The sequence below is a fragment of the Salvelinus namaycush genome, chromosome 32 (assembly GCF_016432855.1).
Source record: "Salvelinus namaycush isolate Seneca chromosome 32, SaNama_1.0, whole genome shotgun sequence".
Lineage (NCBI taxonomy): Eukaryota > Metazoa > Chordata > Actinopteri > Salmoniformes > Salmonidae > Salvelinus > Salvelinus namaycush.
Window position 1 is genome coordinate 18,568,272 of NC_052338.1, and position 15,565 is coordinate 18,583,836.

The 15,565-nt window shown below is 45.7% G+C and overlaps 1 protein-coding gene across 6 annotated transcripts; it reads left to right on the top strand.

The window, feature by feature from the left end:
- The first annotated feature begins 271 nt into the window (after positions 1–271).
- On the top strand, positions 272–15,076 carry LOC120026962 (large proline-rich protein BAG6-like). Of its 6 annotated transcripts, none has more exons than XM_038971759.1 (24): positions 273–598; positions 845–932; positions 1,117–1,234; positions 1,670–1,884; positions 2,074–2,145; positions 3,244–3,366; positions 3,482–3,684; positions 3,881–4,010; positions 4,305–4,511; positions 4,724–4,982; positions 5,162–5,221; positions 5,367–5,689; positions 5,881–6,013; positions 6,129–6,487; positions 7,643–7,925; positions 9,915–10,084; positions 10,244–10,297; positions 10,381–10,483; positions 10,648–10,772; positions 11,031–11,219; positions 11,506–11,718; positions 11,895–12,002; positions 12,324–12,470; positions 13,912–15,076. In XM_038971759.1, the coding sequence occupies exons 2-24, from the start codon at positions 852–854 to the stop codon at positions 13,915–13,917; spliced, it is 3,681 nt and encodes a 1,226-aa protein (XP_038827687.1). In that variant the 5' UTR covers positions 273–598; positions 845–851; the 3' UTR covers positions 13,918–15,076. The 6 variants fall into 6 exon arrangements, 5 of the variants coding, with proteins under 5 accessions (XP_038827687.1, XP_038827688.1, XP_038827685.1 ...); XM_038971757.1 differs by having other exon boundaries at positions 274–598; positions 842–932; positions 13,907–15,076; XM_038971756.1 differs by having other exon boundaries at positions 274–598; positions 13,907–15,076.
- The last annotated feature ends 489 nt before the right edge of the window (positions 15,077–15,565 follow it).

A 15,565-nucleotide genomic window follows, 5' to 3' on the forward strand; every position in this document is an offset into this window, starting at 1 on the left:
GAAAGAGGTGAAGGAGTGAGGGATGAATAGAGGGAACACTGTGCTCCAAATATAATTCCCAAGGGCCAGAGGAAGGAAGTAAGGGTCTTGGAGAGATACATTTAGGAGGGGGAGCATACAGTAGAGTACACAAGTACATTAGACACACTGATGTTAAACTGCATCAGTAAACTGATAATTGGTCAGTTTTGTTTAACTACCCAGTTATTACTCTTTCTCTCACACTCAGACTCGCACTAAAACAAACAGGCATTTAAAATGGACACTCGCATTTTGTGCGTCATATGGGTCCTTGCCCGAATAGGTGGTGTCGCACTTTTTTTTTAGCAACTATTGAACGGAATATGAACTTTAAATATTTGAAGAATAGACGAAGTACCTAATTGCTCATGTAATACCATTACAATTTCACCGACAGTGTATTCCGTTGGATGCAGAGAAAGTAACGGAATTGCCGTGCTTTGACATTGAACGAAGACAAAGAAGTTCCTCTGGGAGGTTAGCTGGCTTCCTGATAATTCCATTTGGATTAGCCAGCTATGATAGCTGGCTAGCAAGCTAACAACAACCCTGATTCAAGTGAAATTACCCAAAACAGGTACAGTACTATTGACGATCTGGGTACCAATCTACTTTGGAGCGGGGGGGGGGGGTCAAATCAAATTGTATTGGTCACATACACATATTTAGCAGATGTTATTGCGGATTTAGCAGATGTTACTGCGGGTGTAGCGAAATGCTTCTTAAACGTTTTCCGTAATGAATACACCCCATTTGTCTTCATGGGTGAACATTTTATGGGAGAAAATAAATTTGCCGACAGTCTTTCTCTGTGCTCTAGCAGAGAAACCATGGAGGAGTCAGCAAGCACCATAGAGGTCACTGTGAAGACCCTGGACTCCCAGAGCAGGAGCTACACTGTCCGCAGGGAGGTAGGCTGTGACTTCCTGTTGTTGTTGTCTGCTTCTGTCTTAATCTGAAATCCAACTGAACATATCAGTTTAGATTCCAGGCTACTCCAATGTGGCTTATATATTGTACACTTATGAGTGGGAAATATATTTGTTCAGCTCTGTACTAGCAATGCTCTGTACTAGCCTCCAACCTCTCCCTCAGTTGACAGTGAAGGAGTTCAAAGAACACATAGCTGCATCAGTGGAGATCCCAGTGGACAAGCAGAGACTAATCTACCAGGGCAGAGTGCTGCAGGATGAGAGGACACTGAACGAATACAGTGAGTAAAAAAGCCAGCAACTATTCTATTCTATTCAAAGGACACAGTAAGTAATATACTACATACACAGTCTCTGCAGTGTTGTAAAACAGTTAACATTGCTGGACATCTTGTGTTATTGAGAATGCACATGAGAGCACCTTGCTACAGTAACCCCCGGACTTCTCTTCTCTCCCTGTCTTTTCTCCTCTCTTCTTCTCTGCCCTCCTCTTCTTCTCTGCCCTCCTCTCTTCTTCTCTGTCCTTCTCTCTCCTTCTCTGTCCTCCACTCTGCTTCTCTGTCCTCCACTCTGCTTCACTCTGCTTCTCTGTCCTCCTGTCATCCTCTACTCTTATTCTATGTCCTCTCTCCTTCTCTGTCCTCTCTCCTTCTCTGTCCTCCACTCTCATTCTCTCTCCTCCACTCTCATTCTCTCCTCCTATGGCCTCCTCTCAGATGTGGCTGGTAAGGTGATCCACCTTGTGGAGCGTGCTCCTCCTCAGACTTCCCAGTCTGGCGGCGGAGGAGGAGGAGTGTCCTCAGGGGGAACAGAGGGAGGTGCCACCACCTCCTCCTCCCAGGGAGGCCCCCAGGACCGCAACGGGAACAGCTACGTCATGCTGGGAACCTTTAACCTGCCCGTCAACATCATGGACCCTCAGCAGATACAGGTGAGTCAAGGTTGTGTGTTACTGTGCAGCTGTTTCATAGTCTTTATTCAGAAAAAATATTGAGCACCTAAAAAATGTATTGAATCAAGCAGTTTTAATCGGTACCAAATGTGTTTGTAGGATTTGTTGAACATCGAGTGTATTAACAATGAAGTAATACAAGTGTAATAACTGTGGTTTCCTTGGAAGATGCAAGTGCAGCAGATGATGGCAGGAGTGGGAGAAGCAGGAAGGAATACCAGAGTCAGCACCAGCACTCGAGTAAGTCTTCCTTATTACTGTCATATACATTGCCTTAGGAAAGTATTCAGACCCCTTGAATCTTTCCACATTTTGTTACATTACAGCCTTATTCTAAAATGGATTATATGAATAAAAATCATCGGCAATCTACGCACAATACCCCATAACGACGAAGCGAAAACAGGTTTTTAGAAATGTTTGCAAATTTATTAAACATAAAACAGATACCTTATTTACGTAAGTATTCAGAACCTTTGCTATGAGACTTGAAATTGAACTCGGGTTCATCCTGTTTTCATTGATCCTCCTTGAGATGTTTCTACATCTTGATTGCGGTCCACCTCGGGTAAATTCAATTGATTGGACATGATTTGGAAAGGCACACACCTGTCTATATAAGGTCCCACAGTTGACAGTACATGTCAGAGCAAAAACCAAGCCTTGAGGTCAAAGGAATTGTCCGTAGAGCTCCGAGACAGGATTGTGTCAAGGCACAGATCAGGGGAAGGGTACCAAAAAAAGTACGCAGCATTGAAGGTCCCCAAGAACACAGTGGCCTCCATCATTCTGGAAGAAGTTTGGAACCACCAAGACCCTTCCTAGAGCTGGCCGCCCGGCCAAACTGAGCAGTCGAGGGAGAAGGGCCTTGGTCAGGGAGGTGACCAAGAACCCGATGGTCACTCTGACAGAGCTCCAGAGTTCCTCTGTGGAGATGGGAGAACCTTCCAGAAGGACAACCAATTAGGACTTTGTGGTAGAGTAAAAGGCACTTGACACCCTGCTTGGAGTTTGCCAAAGGGTTTTCTAATGATCTATTAGCCTTTTAAAATGATAAACTTGGATTAGCTAATACAACGTGCCATTGGAACACAGGAGTGATGGTTGCTGATAATGGGCCTCTGTACGCCTATGTAGATAGATAAAAATCTGCCGTTTCCAACTACAATAGTCATTTACAACATTAACAATGCCTACACTGTATTCCTGATCAATTTGATGTTATTTAAATGGACAAAAAAATGTGCTTATCTTTCAAAATCAAGGAATATGTATACACATAGATATCTGTCTATTACATTACTATTAGGGTATGTTTATGATCTGTCTTGTTTGTAGAGCAACGGTTCAGTGGATGTGCATATCAACGTTGACCAATCAGTGCAGAGCGAGCCCAGGATGAGGCTGCAATTGGCTGAGAACTTGCTAAGGGATACCCAGTCTCTGATTCACAGACTGGAGGTACAGTAACAACTCGCATACTATGTTCTGCTATGCTATGCTATTATTCTATACTATACAGAAATCTATTTTCAGTGCCTAATTTACCTTTTAGACAACATGTTTGTGTTTTCAGGGTCAGCCCAGTGGTGTTCCATCTCAAGCCGAGCCGGAGACATCTCAGTCCACCTCCTCTTCCTCCTCCTCATTCTCTTCCGCTACAGCTGCCACTGCAGGAGCATCCCAGCCTATGGATACCTCCCCTCCTGCTCCTGCTCCACCACCTCCCCCTCCCACCTCCTCCAGCCAGACAGAGGGACCACCCCACCCCGGGCCCAAGTAAGTGCTCAGGAGGGCACAGCGTAGTGTTTCAAATAGAATCAAAATGCATTCTCCTGTTTCATGCCTACTGAACACATACCCCTTTCTCTCTCTCTCTCTCTCTCTCTCTCGCTCTCGCTCTCGCTCTCGCTCTCGCCCTCGCTCTCTCTCGCTCTCTCTCTCTCTCTCTGTGCTTCCTCCACTCCCTCCCCAGCCACCCCAGCCCAGCAGCGCTAGTGGAGGTGTTGTCAGAGGTGAGGAGGGTGGAGGAGAGGCTTCGTCCCTTCATAGAGAGAACTCACTCCATCCTTGGGGCTGCCACTTCAGCAGACTACAACAACAACGTAAACACTACAACTCCATTATATTCAGTTGCACAGCATCTACCTATTCAACCCGTGCAACACATTATCACACTGTTTTTACTTCAAACTTAAACTCCTGTTACATATTCGTCCTTTAACTTCAATGGTGTCCATGAGAAGAAACATTACAACATAAACTTTGCCGCAGAGTTTAGTTAGTCTTCTTGAATAGGTCAGTCACAGTGCTTCTTTGCATGAGTGAAATGGAGCCCCAAACAGACTTGAATAAACCACATGTGAATCAGTCACCACTTTGTTCATCTGTCTTCACAGACCCAGGAAAGAGAAGAGGACCAGCACGTTCTCAACCTGGTTGGGGAGTCTCTACGTCTCCTTGGCAACACCCTAGTTGCCCTTAGTGACCTACGTTGTAACCTGGCCACTCCTCCCCCCCGTCACCTCCACGTGGTTCGGCCCATGTCCCACTACGGCTCCCCCGTCCTGCTGCAGGGTGGTATGCCACACCACACCCCCATACCGGTAGGTCACTGTGTGGAGAGATTCTTCCACATATACTCCTAGTAATTTTAGCACCAGGTTCTAAAACTAAACCTCACTGGTTGGTGGATTCAAATTCAAATCACCAGCCATTCATACTTTTTATCAGCATTTAGCTGTAGGTCTTTTCAAATTTAACTTTGTACATGCACACCATTTTCTTGGGACATTACTAACTTGACTTGTGTCTTCAGATAAACCTTGGAAACTTAGGAAACCTGGGGAACCTCGGAAATTTGGGAACCACAGTGACCATGACGTCCAATGGGAGGCATGCAGCCGAGGGCTGGGCCCAACCCTCTCAGGCTCCTGGCCAATCAGAGGGCCAGGCCCCGCAACCACAGCCAAACGCAGCCAATCAGCAGCCAATTCAGGGCCAGGGGGCTCCGCATGTCATCAGAATCACCCACCAGACCATGGAGCCTGTGGTAATGATGCAGATGAACCTGGATGGTGAGGGAGGGGACACGTTTGTTATTTTCTCTCTCTTGCTCTTGGCTCATCTTGGAGTTGTCATGCCCTAACTGTATCTGTCATGCTTACCAAATAATGTAGCAAAAGCTTGCATACCCAGTATACATATTCAGAGTTGTAAGGTAATGTCTTCTCCCTGGTTGGTCTCTCTCTCTTAGAATCTGGCAGCGGCCCTCAGGTCCAAGGACAACAGATCCCTATGGGTACTGGACAGCCTGGTGAGTGCTTTTGACTCCTACGTAACACTATGTTCATTATGGTATATACACCAGACCCCTATACCATAGTCTCTGAACCACTCGTCCCTGGGATGTTGCTGACCGTTATATCAACTATTTATCTCTGTACTCTCTCAATCTGAAGGTGCTACTCCAGTCCAAATTGCAGGCCTTCCTCCAGAGTTCATGCAGGCCATCGTCCACCAGATCTCTCAGCAGGCTGCTGCCATGGCAACCGCTGCTGCCACGGGTCACCCCGGGCAACCAGGAGCAGGCGTCCCCGGGACCACCCCCAGCTCTGACACCTCTGCCCCCCCTCACCCTCACGGGCCTCTGCCCCCTGGAGCCAGGGTGGTGATCACGCACCCCTCCTTCTCCCCCCACATCCCCCAGCCTGTGGGCACCAGGGGCACCACCATCAACCTCAGGGCTTCAGTGCCCCCTGCTGGCGGGCAACAGAACCTTCAGGTGAGGAGAGAGGCAGAGATGGAGAAGTCTGTGAGGAACGACTTTGGTCTCTTATGTCCTTGTGCTGTTGTACTTTGACAGGGGTGGCCAATCCTCCTGGAGAGCTACTGGTTTTGCAGACTTTTGTTCCGGCCCTGCTCTAACACACCTGATTCAACTGATCTCTTCGTCCATTTCTTCTCTTCTTCCAGGGCACACCTCTGGCTTCCTCTCCCCTAACTCAGATGATCAGTGGTCTGGTTGGACAGCTACTGATGCCTGGACAACAGATGTCTGGACAGATGCCTGGACAACAGATGTCTGGACAGATGCCTGGACAGCAAGGTGAGTGATTGATTGATTGGTTGATTTATTGATTATTATATTGGGTGAATGATGGGTTTTATTTTGTAGTGTTCAAAGAAAATGGACAATGAATCAGAAGTCTTCTTTTTCCCAGTTCCTCCAGGTGACCAGACATCCACCAGCTCCTCCTCAGCCTCCCACTCCTTCTCTTTCTCCACCTCCTCCTCTTCATCCTCTTCTGCCTCCTCCTCCTTCTCCTCCTCCAATCCCGTCCCTCCCCACCCCTCCTGTGGGGCGAACACATCTGGCCAGACCACCACCCACACCACCAACACCACTTCCATGGGCCAGCCACCGGAAGGGGTCGCCGAGGCCAACCTAGCCCAACTCCTGGGCTCCTTGCTGGGTGGAGCTAGTGGGCCAGGAGCCCCTGGTTCTGGAGCTAACCCACACATCACTGTGACCGTACCTGGAGTCCCAGGGTTCTTCCAGGGAATGTCAGACTTCATCCAGGTGAGAGAGAAAATTATTGAACCGTATTGGTAACTCTTATAATCAATGTAACTGAAAAGTAACTCTTAGGTAATAATTATGTAATTACTCTGTAATCACGCTGTAATAGAAATTGAAGTAGTCCTAATTAGTAGTAGTCGTAATTAAAGTAGTCCTAATTAGTAGTAGTCGTAATTAAAGTAGTCCTAATTAGTAGAAGTCACAGCCTCAGCAATTAGGCCGAAGTCGAAGCCTCAGCAATTAGGCCGAAGTCGAAGCCTCAGCAATTAGGCCGAAGTCGAAGCCTCAGCAATTAGGCCGAAGTCGAAGCCTCAGCAATTAGGCCGAAGTCGAAGCCGCCGCAATTAGGCCGAAGCCTCAGCAATTAGGCCGAAGTCGAAGCCTCAGCAATTAGGCCGAAGTCGAAGCCGCCGCAATTAGGCCGAAGTCGAAGCCGCCGCAATTAGGCCGAAGTCGAAGCCTCAGCAATTAGGCCGAAGTCGAAGCCTCAGCAATTAGGCCGAAGTCGAAGCCGCCGCAATTAGGCCGAAGTCGAAGCCGCCGCAATTAGGCCGAAGTCGAAGCCGCCGCAATTAGGCCGAAGTCGAAGCCGCCGCAATTAGGCCGAAGTCGAAGCCTCAGCAATTAGGCCGAAGTCGAAGCCTCAGCAATTAGGCCGAAGTCGAAGCCGCCGCAATTAGGCCGAAGTCGAAGCCGCCGCAATTAGGCCGAAGTCGAAGCCGCCGCAATTAGGCCGAAGTTGTCTGAATTTGTCGAATTTGTCAGAAGTCGTTTCAAGTTGTCGAAGTTGTCTAAATTTGTCGGAAGTAGTCGGAATTTGCACAAGTCGAAGTTGTCTGAAGTAGTCGGAATTTGCACAAGTCGAAGTTGTCTGAAGTAGTCGGAATTTGCACACGTCGAAGTTGTCTGAATTTGTTACATTTGTCAGAGGTCGTTGGAAGTCGTCGAAATTTATAGAAGTCTGAATTAGTCGGAAGTTGTTGTAATTAGTAGAAGTTGTTGTAATTAGTCAAAGCTGTCGTCATTAGTAGAAGTCGAAGTTGTGGTCATTAGTCGAAGTAGTCGCAATTAGTAGAAGTAAACTCTAGACAACTAGAGGACTGTGCAACAAAGTGTCACTCAGTAGTTACCCAATAGTTCCTCTCCCATTTCTAGGCTAACCAACCCATCTTCTCCCGACCCTCACCTGTACCCCCACCCGGCCAGGAGCCTCCCCCTGGCCAAGGCACCCCTACCCCCCCTCCCCAGGCGGCCCCTGGGGGTGGAGGGGACCCATCCCTGAGCCCGGAGCTATTTACAGGTATTGTCCAGGGGGTCCTCTCCACCATGATGGGGTCTCTGGGGGCTCCGCAGGGGAACGGGGAGAGCATCGCTCAGTTCATCCAGAGACTGTCTCAGACCACCAACCTCTTCACACCTGGATCTGGAGACGCTGTCGGTGAGTCACTGACGAAAGTAAAAACCTTCTCACACTTAACTGTTGTACTTGTCTTTCTTGCACTCATACACACACTTGTCTTTTCTTACTAGCACCAAAAAGATAGCGCCTATTTAGACGTATTTACTTGTAATAATGGGGATATGTGTTTGCCTTACAATATGAGCATTCAACTTAAATAGGTAAGTGTTTCTGGTTAAATTCGGCTGCCAAATGACTAGAATATACAGATGAAGTCGGAAGTTTACATACACTTAGGTTGGAGTCATTAAAACTTGTTTTTCAACCACTCCACAAATTTCTTGTTAACAAACTATAGTTTTGGCAAGTCTGTTAGGACATCTACTTTGTGCACGACACAAGTCATTTTTCCAATAGTTGTTTACAGACAGATTATTTCACTTATAATTCATTGTATCACAATTCCAGTGGGTCAGAAGTTTACATACACTAAGTTGACTGTGCCTTTAAACAGCTTGGAAAATTCCAGAAAATTATATCATGGCTTTAGAAGCTTCTGATTGGCTAATTGACATAATTTGAGTCAATTGGAGGTGTACCTGTGGATGTATTTCAAGGCCTACCTTCAAACTCAGTGCCTCTTTGCTTGATATCATGGGAAAATCAAAAGAAATCAGCCAAGACCTCAGAAAAAAAAATGTAGACCTCCACAAGTCTGGTTCATCCTTGGGAGCAATTTCCAAATGCCTGAAGGTACCACGTTCATCTGTACAAACAATAGTATGCAAGTATAAACACCATGGGACCACACAGCCGTCATACCGTTCAGGAATGAGACGCGTTCTATCTCCTAGAGATGAACGTACTTTGGTGCGAAATGTGCAAATCAATCCCAGAACAACAGCAAAGGACCTTGTGAAGATGCTGGAGGAAACAGGTTCAAAAGTATCTATATCCACAGTAAAACGAGTCCTATATCAACATAACCTGAAAGGCCGCTCAGCAAGGAAGAAGCCACTGCTCCAAAACCGCCATAAAAAAGCCAGACTACGGTTTGCAACTGCACATGGGGACAAAGATCGTACTTTTTGGAGAAATGTCCTCTGGTCTGATGAAACAAAAATGGAACTGTTTAGCCATAATGACCATCGTTATGTTTGGAGGAAAAAGGGGGAGGCTTGCAAGCCGAAGAACCCCATCCCAACCGTGAAGCACGGGGGTGGCAGCATCATGTTGTGGGGGTGCTTTGCTGCAGGAGGGACTGGTGCACTTCACAAAATAGATGGCATCATGAGGGAGGAAAATTATGTGGATATATTGAAGCAACATCTCAAGACATCAGTCAGGAAGTTAAGGCTTGGTCGCAAATGGGTCTTCCAAATGGACAATGACCCCAAGCATACTACATCCAAAGTTGTGGCAAAATGGCTCAAGGACAACAAAGTCAAGGTATTGGAGTGCCATCACAAAGCCCTGACCTCAATCCTATAGAAAATTCGTGGGCAGAACTGAAAAAGCGTGTGTGAGCAAGGAGGCCTACAAACCTGACTCAGTTACACCAGCTCTGTCAGGAGGAATGGGCCAAAATTCACCCAACTTATTGTGGGAAGCTTGTGGAAGGCTACCTGAAATGTTTGACCCAAGTTAAACAATTTAAAAGCAATGCTACCAAATACTAATTGAGTGTATGTAAACTTCTGACCCACTGGGAATGTGATGAAAGAAATAAAAGCTGAAATAAATATTTCTTTCTACTATTATTCTGACATTTCACATTCTTAAAATAAAGTGGTGATCCTAACTGACCTTAAACAGGGATTTCTAAATGGGATTAAATGTCAGGAATTGTGAAAAACTGAGTTTAAGTTTAAGTGTGTTTGGCTAAGGTGTATGTAAACTTCCGACTAAATGTAAAAAAAAAAAATAATATGTTTTGTATAAATCTAAATCTACACCTTGGAAAAGTGAAAGAAGACCGAAGTGTCTTAGTTTTTGCTGAACATATTCTTTGACCTCATCTCTCTGCAGGGTTCTTTGGGGACCTGTTGTCCCTGGTGTGTCACAGTTTCTCCATGGTGGACATGGTGTTGTTACTCCATGGTAATGCCCAGCCAATCAGCCGGATCCAGCCCCAGCTCACTGAATTCTTCAACCAGCACTACCTGCAGGGTCGAGAGCCTACTGACGCCAATATCAACGTGAGTATCTCTGCTCTACTGCTGCTGTTTTGATGAGAATCATGACATGAAATTGGCACAATATCTTCTCCATTTGCAGTGAACTTTATTAAGGCCAATGTTTATGGCATCTCACCTCAAAAGATTAGAAACTGAAAGCACTATGTTTTGTCTTTTCAGGCAGCATCTGTGGACCTCATCAATGATCTGGAGGAATACATAACAGAGAGCTTTGTAAGTCTCCCTCTCTCTGACTATTAAATTGTCACAATATGTTTATAATATTGAAATAATACTGCACCCTATTTCTCTCTCAGGCCACAGTGACCGTGAGAGAGGGAGTGGACATCATTCAAACCAACATCACTTTCCTTAGACAGCAGTTCACCCGCGTGGCCACACACATCCTACGCTGCACAGGTAAAACACTCAAACCCCTTGTGTAAAATACAGCTTTTCTATACCGGGTCCTACACATTGTTACCAAACTGGTTTACCGGACTACTGTCAACCCTAGTCTAGTACCTAACAGCAGCATGACTGTAAATCTGTTGCTGGTGTTGTGTGTCTCTACCTCTCTGCAGACCAAACGTTTGGGCACCGCCTGCTGCTGCTCTGCACCCAGGGTCTGTTTGAGTGTCTGGCTCTCAACCTTTACTGTCTCCAAGGGGAACAGAGAGCTCTCACCCAAGTCATCAACCACCGCATCGTTAGTACACTCCTCCACTACTCTATCCACTCTAATATTTTATAGACTTGAGTGTTTCCCAACCCGGGTCCTCAGGACCCATAGCCGGTCAACAACATTTTCCCATTTCAGTACAAGCTAGTTGCTAAACTAGTCAATGAATGAATCAGTTGAATCCCATTGTATCTGCTAGGTTGTGGGTTGAGTCCTGGTACATTTGCTTGGTGTGTATGATGTAAAGATCTATACATGTTTTCTCTCTCCTCTCTATGTCCACAGAGGAGGATGTCAGCAGAGGTCAACCCCAGCCTGGTCAACTGGCTGACCAGTATGATGACCATGAGACTCCACGTCATCCTGGAGCACAACCCAGTCACTGAGGACCACATCCAGCACTATGTCATCCACACACGGAGAGCAGAGCCTGGGGCACAGGCTGGACAGCAGACAGACACACAGAGTGTGGAGGTGAGTGATTGTGTGTGTGTGAGTGATTGTGTGTGTGTGTGTGTGTGTGTGTGTGTGTGTGTGTGGTGTGTGTGTGTGTGTGTGTGTGGTCAGTCTTTCCAGGTGTTGTTATCTGAGGGTTATAAGGACACTGCATGCCTGGGCTCGCCTAGAAAAACATCTGGGAATACCAGGAAATCAGCAAGGAACACAAAGTTCAGACAGCTTTGAGGACATGGTTATCTTTGTCTTCAGACAGTACAGCTAACCTTAGTTAACCTACTCTCCTCTCTCTCCCTATCTCTAGATGGATGAAGGTCTGTCCCTGGCCCCGGCCACCACTGCAGAGGAGGCCATGGCTTCATCAGGGAACAGACAGGAGGTCGGAGCATCCCCCGGGGTGACCACCCCCTCGCAGAGAGCATCATCAGGGGAGACCAGAGGAGCTGTTGCCATGGCAGCAGGAGGAAGGGAGGAGTCTGGAGGAGAAGTGGAGCCCTGGGCAGCTGCAGTGCCCCCTGTAAGGACATAGGAACTATGCTTTATTGTTTAGGGGTTAAGTGCCTTGCTCACGGACACAATTAATGGCTTCTAGGATACCTAGAATTCCCCAGTCAGACATGGGGTTTGATCTTGTGACTATTCGGTTACAGGCCCACCTGTTTAACCACTGAGCTGTGTGTTTGGGTTCATCAGGAGTGGGTTCCTATCATCAGACACGACATGCTGTCTCAGAGGAAGATGAAGGCTCAGCCCCCTCTGTCTGATGCATACCTCCACGGGATGCCTGCCAAGAGGAGGAAGGTGAGCTGTCCATCTGCTTAGAAACCTAATGTGCCATTGTAAATTAGAATTATTTGTCATGAGGACGCTATGCCCATTAAATAATATCGGGCCAAGGAATATTCTCAACAGAAAGTCTGTAGTCTGTATACCTGGTTATTCTAACAGTGTTTCTATAGGAAGTGAGAGTCAAACATTTTGATACGGAAGAGGAGAATTAGCGTTTATCATTGGACAATTTTGTGTAATACCTCCCAATTTCAAAACATATTATTCTCCTGTTTCGTGCCTACTGAACACAGCTCTGGTTAGTGTTGACCTGTTGTTATCCCCCTCTCGCAGACCCACCAGGGTGAAGGCCCTCACCTGTCCCTGTCTGAGGCAGTGAGCCGGGCGGCCCGTGCTGCAGGAGTCAGACCTGTCACTACCCCAGACAGCCTCCAGGGAGAGCTAGAGGAGCCAGAGCTTCAGGAGGCCTACCAAGAACAGGTCAACTTTGGCCAGTGTTGCTTTCTGGAGGATGCAACATCTTCCCAAATCCAATCACATGTACAGTGCATTCGGAAAGTATTCAGACCCCTTGACTTTTTCCACATTTTCTTACGTTACAGCCTTATTCTAAAATGTATTAAATTCATTTTTTTTCTTCATCAATCTACGCACAATACCCCATAATGGCAAAGCAAAATCTGAAGTATTCAGACCCTTTACTCAGTACTTTGTTGAAGCACCTTTGGCAGTGATTACAGCCTTGAGTCTTCTTGGGTATGAAGCTATAAGCTTGGCACACCTGTATTTGGGGAGTTTCTCCCATTCTTCTCTGCAGATCCTCTCGAGCTCTGTATGGTTGGATAGTCTCCCAGTCACTGCTGCTAAAAAACATGATGCTGCCTCCACCATGCTTCACCGTAGAGATGGTGCCAGGTTTCATCCAGACATGACGGTTGGCATTCAGGCCAAAGAGTTCAATCTTGGTTTCATCAGACCAGAGAATCTTGTTTCTCATGGTCTGAGAGTCCTTCAGGTGCCTATTGGCAAACTCCAAGCGGGCTGTCACGTGCCTTTTAGTGAGGAGTGGATTCCGTCTGGCCACTCTACCATAAAGGCCTGATTGGTGGAGTGCTGCAGAGATGGTTGTCCTTCTGGCAGGTTCTATCTCCACAGAGGAACTCTGGAGCTCTGTCAGCGACGATCGGGTTCTTGGTCACCTCCCTGACCAAGGCCCTTCTCACCCGATTGCTCAGTTTGGCCTGGTCTTGGTGAAGAGTCTTGGTGATTCCAAACATCTTCCATTTTAAGAATGATGGAAGCCACTGTTCTTGGGGACCTTCAATGCTGCAGAAATGTTTTGCTACCCTTCCCCAGATTTGTGCCTCGACACAGTCCTGTCTCGGAGTTCTACAGACAATTCCTTTGACCTCAAGGCTTGGTTTTTGCTCTGACATGCACTGTCAACTGTGGGACCTTATATAGACAGGTGTGTGCCTTTCCAAATCATGTCCAATTAATTGAATTTACCACAGGTGGACTCCAATCAAGTTGTAGAGACATCTCAAGGATGATCAATGAAAACAGAATGCACCTGAGCTTAATCTTCAGTCTCATAACAAAGGGTCTGAATACTTATGTAAATAAGGTATTTCTGTTTTAAAGTGTTAATAGATTTGTAAACATTTCTAAAAAACAGTTTTTGCTTTGTCATTATGGGATATTGTGTGTAGATTGATGATGAAAAATGTTTATTTAATCAATTTTAGAATAAGGCTGTAAAGTAACAAAATGTGGAAAAGTCAAGGGGTCTGAATACTTTCCGAATACACTGTACATTAGTAATAACCTAATGTTATTACAGCAGGGTGAATGAGACTTTAAAGCGTGGCAACGTGAGACTGACCGACCCTAACCTTGTCTCCTATGTTTCTCAGGTAAGGAGTGACATCAAGGAGAGAGTGAGAGATGACCCAGAATTCAGCTCCCAGCGTTTCCCCAACACACACCGGGCATTTTCTCTAGACGACTCCTAAATATTATTGGTCCTCAGGCCTGTCAACCACTCCATCTTGTCAATCACAGTTTTCTCCCTGGATGACTCCTAATCTGATTGGTCACCACACCTGTCAATAACCCTATCTAGCCAATCCCTCACAACCATGATGTATCCAGGGGTGTGTTCATCATGCATCTCAACATCACATCCGGAATCATGTCAGCTCTATTCGTGAAATTTCTATCTTCAACATTCTGTAACACGCCCCAGATTCGATTCTGCAACATTCCCTGTGGGTCTGTCATGTCCAGTGAAGATCAAAGAGAAAAGAAAACACAAGAGTCTTGACCTGCTTAAAAATGACACATATTTAAAACCGAGAAGAGCTTTACAACCGATCTGTCATCTATCAATGGAAAATGTCAGTCTCTCTGTGGTATCTCCCATAAAGCACCGCTTTCTCATTCCAACAAACTCATTTCTAACCGGTCGTCGTCATCTGTATGTCCGGTTGTCCTTAAGATTTTGCTGTAACTTGTAAATTAGCACAAATTGTACATTGTATTAAGAACGTGATGTAATAATATTCTAGTGATAATGCAACAGCTATTCCTTGTCAACTAATGAAAACCTTCCGTAGGCTTTTTTGGGGGGGCGTTTAGTTTGGTATCCTGACTAGAGATGAAAGAAGCACATATTCTACATGTTGACTGGCCTGGTTAAACCAGACTGAACCGTGCGAACAAGTGAAACAGTGGTGAGCGCAACATTGTCTGGTGTAACCGGGCTACATCTTTACGTATTTACTTTCAGGATAGAGAGGATGGTAGAGGTTTAGGTGTTAGGGGTGATTGTCATGTCATCAGTGACATTTTGTGTTTAGCTATTTTAAAGTGACTGTGAATACGAGGCTCAATGGTGTTTTAGCCATAATTATGTTAAGTTGTAATAATAACTGCCATAATCAAGACCATGATAAAGATAAGTCTCGTTTTATGCCATTGTATTTCTTTCTAGGCGACCACGGCTATCATTTCTAGAACCTGACTGTTGTAAAAAGTTGAATGCTATGTAACTTGTGAACATTACTTTAAAATAAATTGTCAATGTCGAAAAGCTATATAAAATTCCTCGAGAAACCACACACACAGTTCTACACTATAGGGCTAACTTTGTGAAATAAGGGATTTTTTTCAACAATTGAATGACTGACTGAGCACTCGGCTCTTGCAGAAATGTAAATATGATTGAAGTTGTCAGATAAGTGTCTGGTGCGGTCCTTTTGAGGTGCTCATGTTGGGTAGGATGATATGACTCAGTCAAGAACAGCAGCAGATACACATTTATAATCACTAGATAGTTTTATTCACACATACATAGCCAGGTTTCACACAAGATATTGGGTTATTGCAACAACAAAAAAACGTTTGAGTCAAATCTTAAAGTAGCGAAACACACGGCACTAGACGAGAATGATTCATTGTAATTTTTTCCATTACGATTTTTGTACTGATTGAATTTTACTGATACTAAAGAGTTAGGTAACACATCACTTGAAGGGGATAAAAGCTTAATGAAAGAGATCGTTACAAGTGTT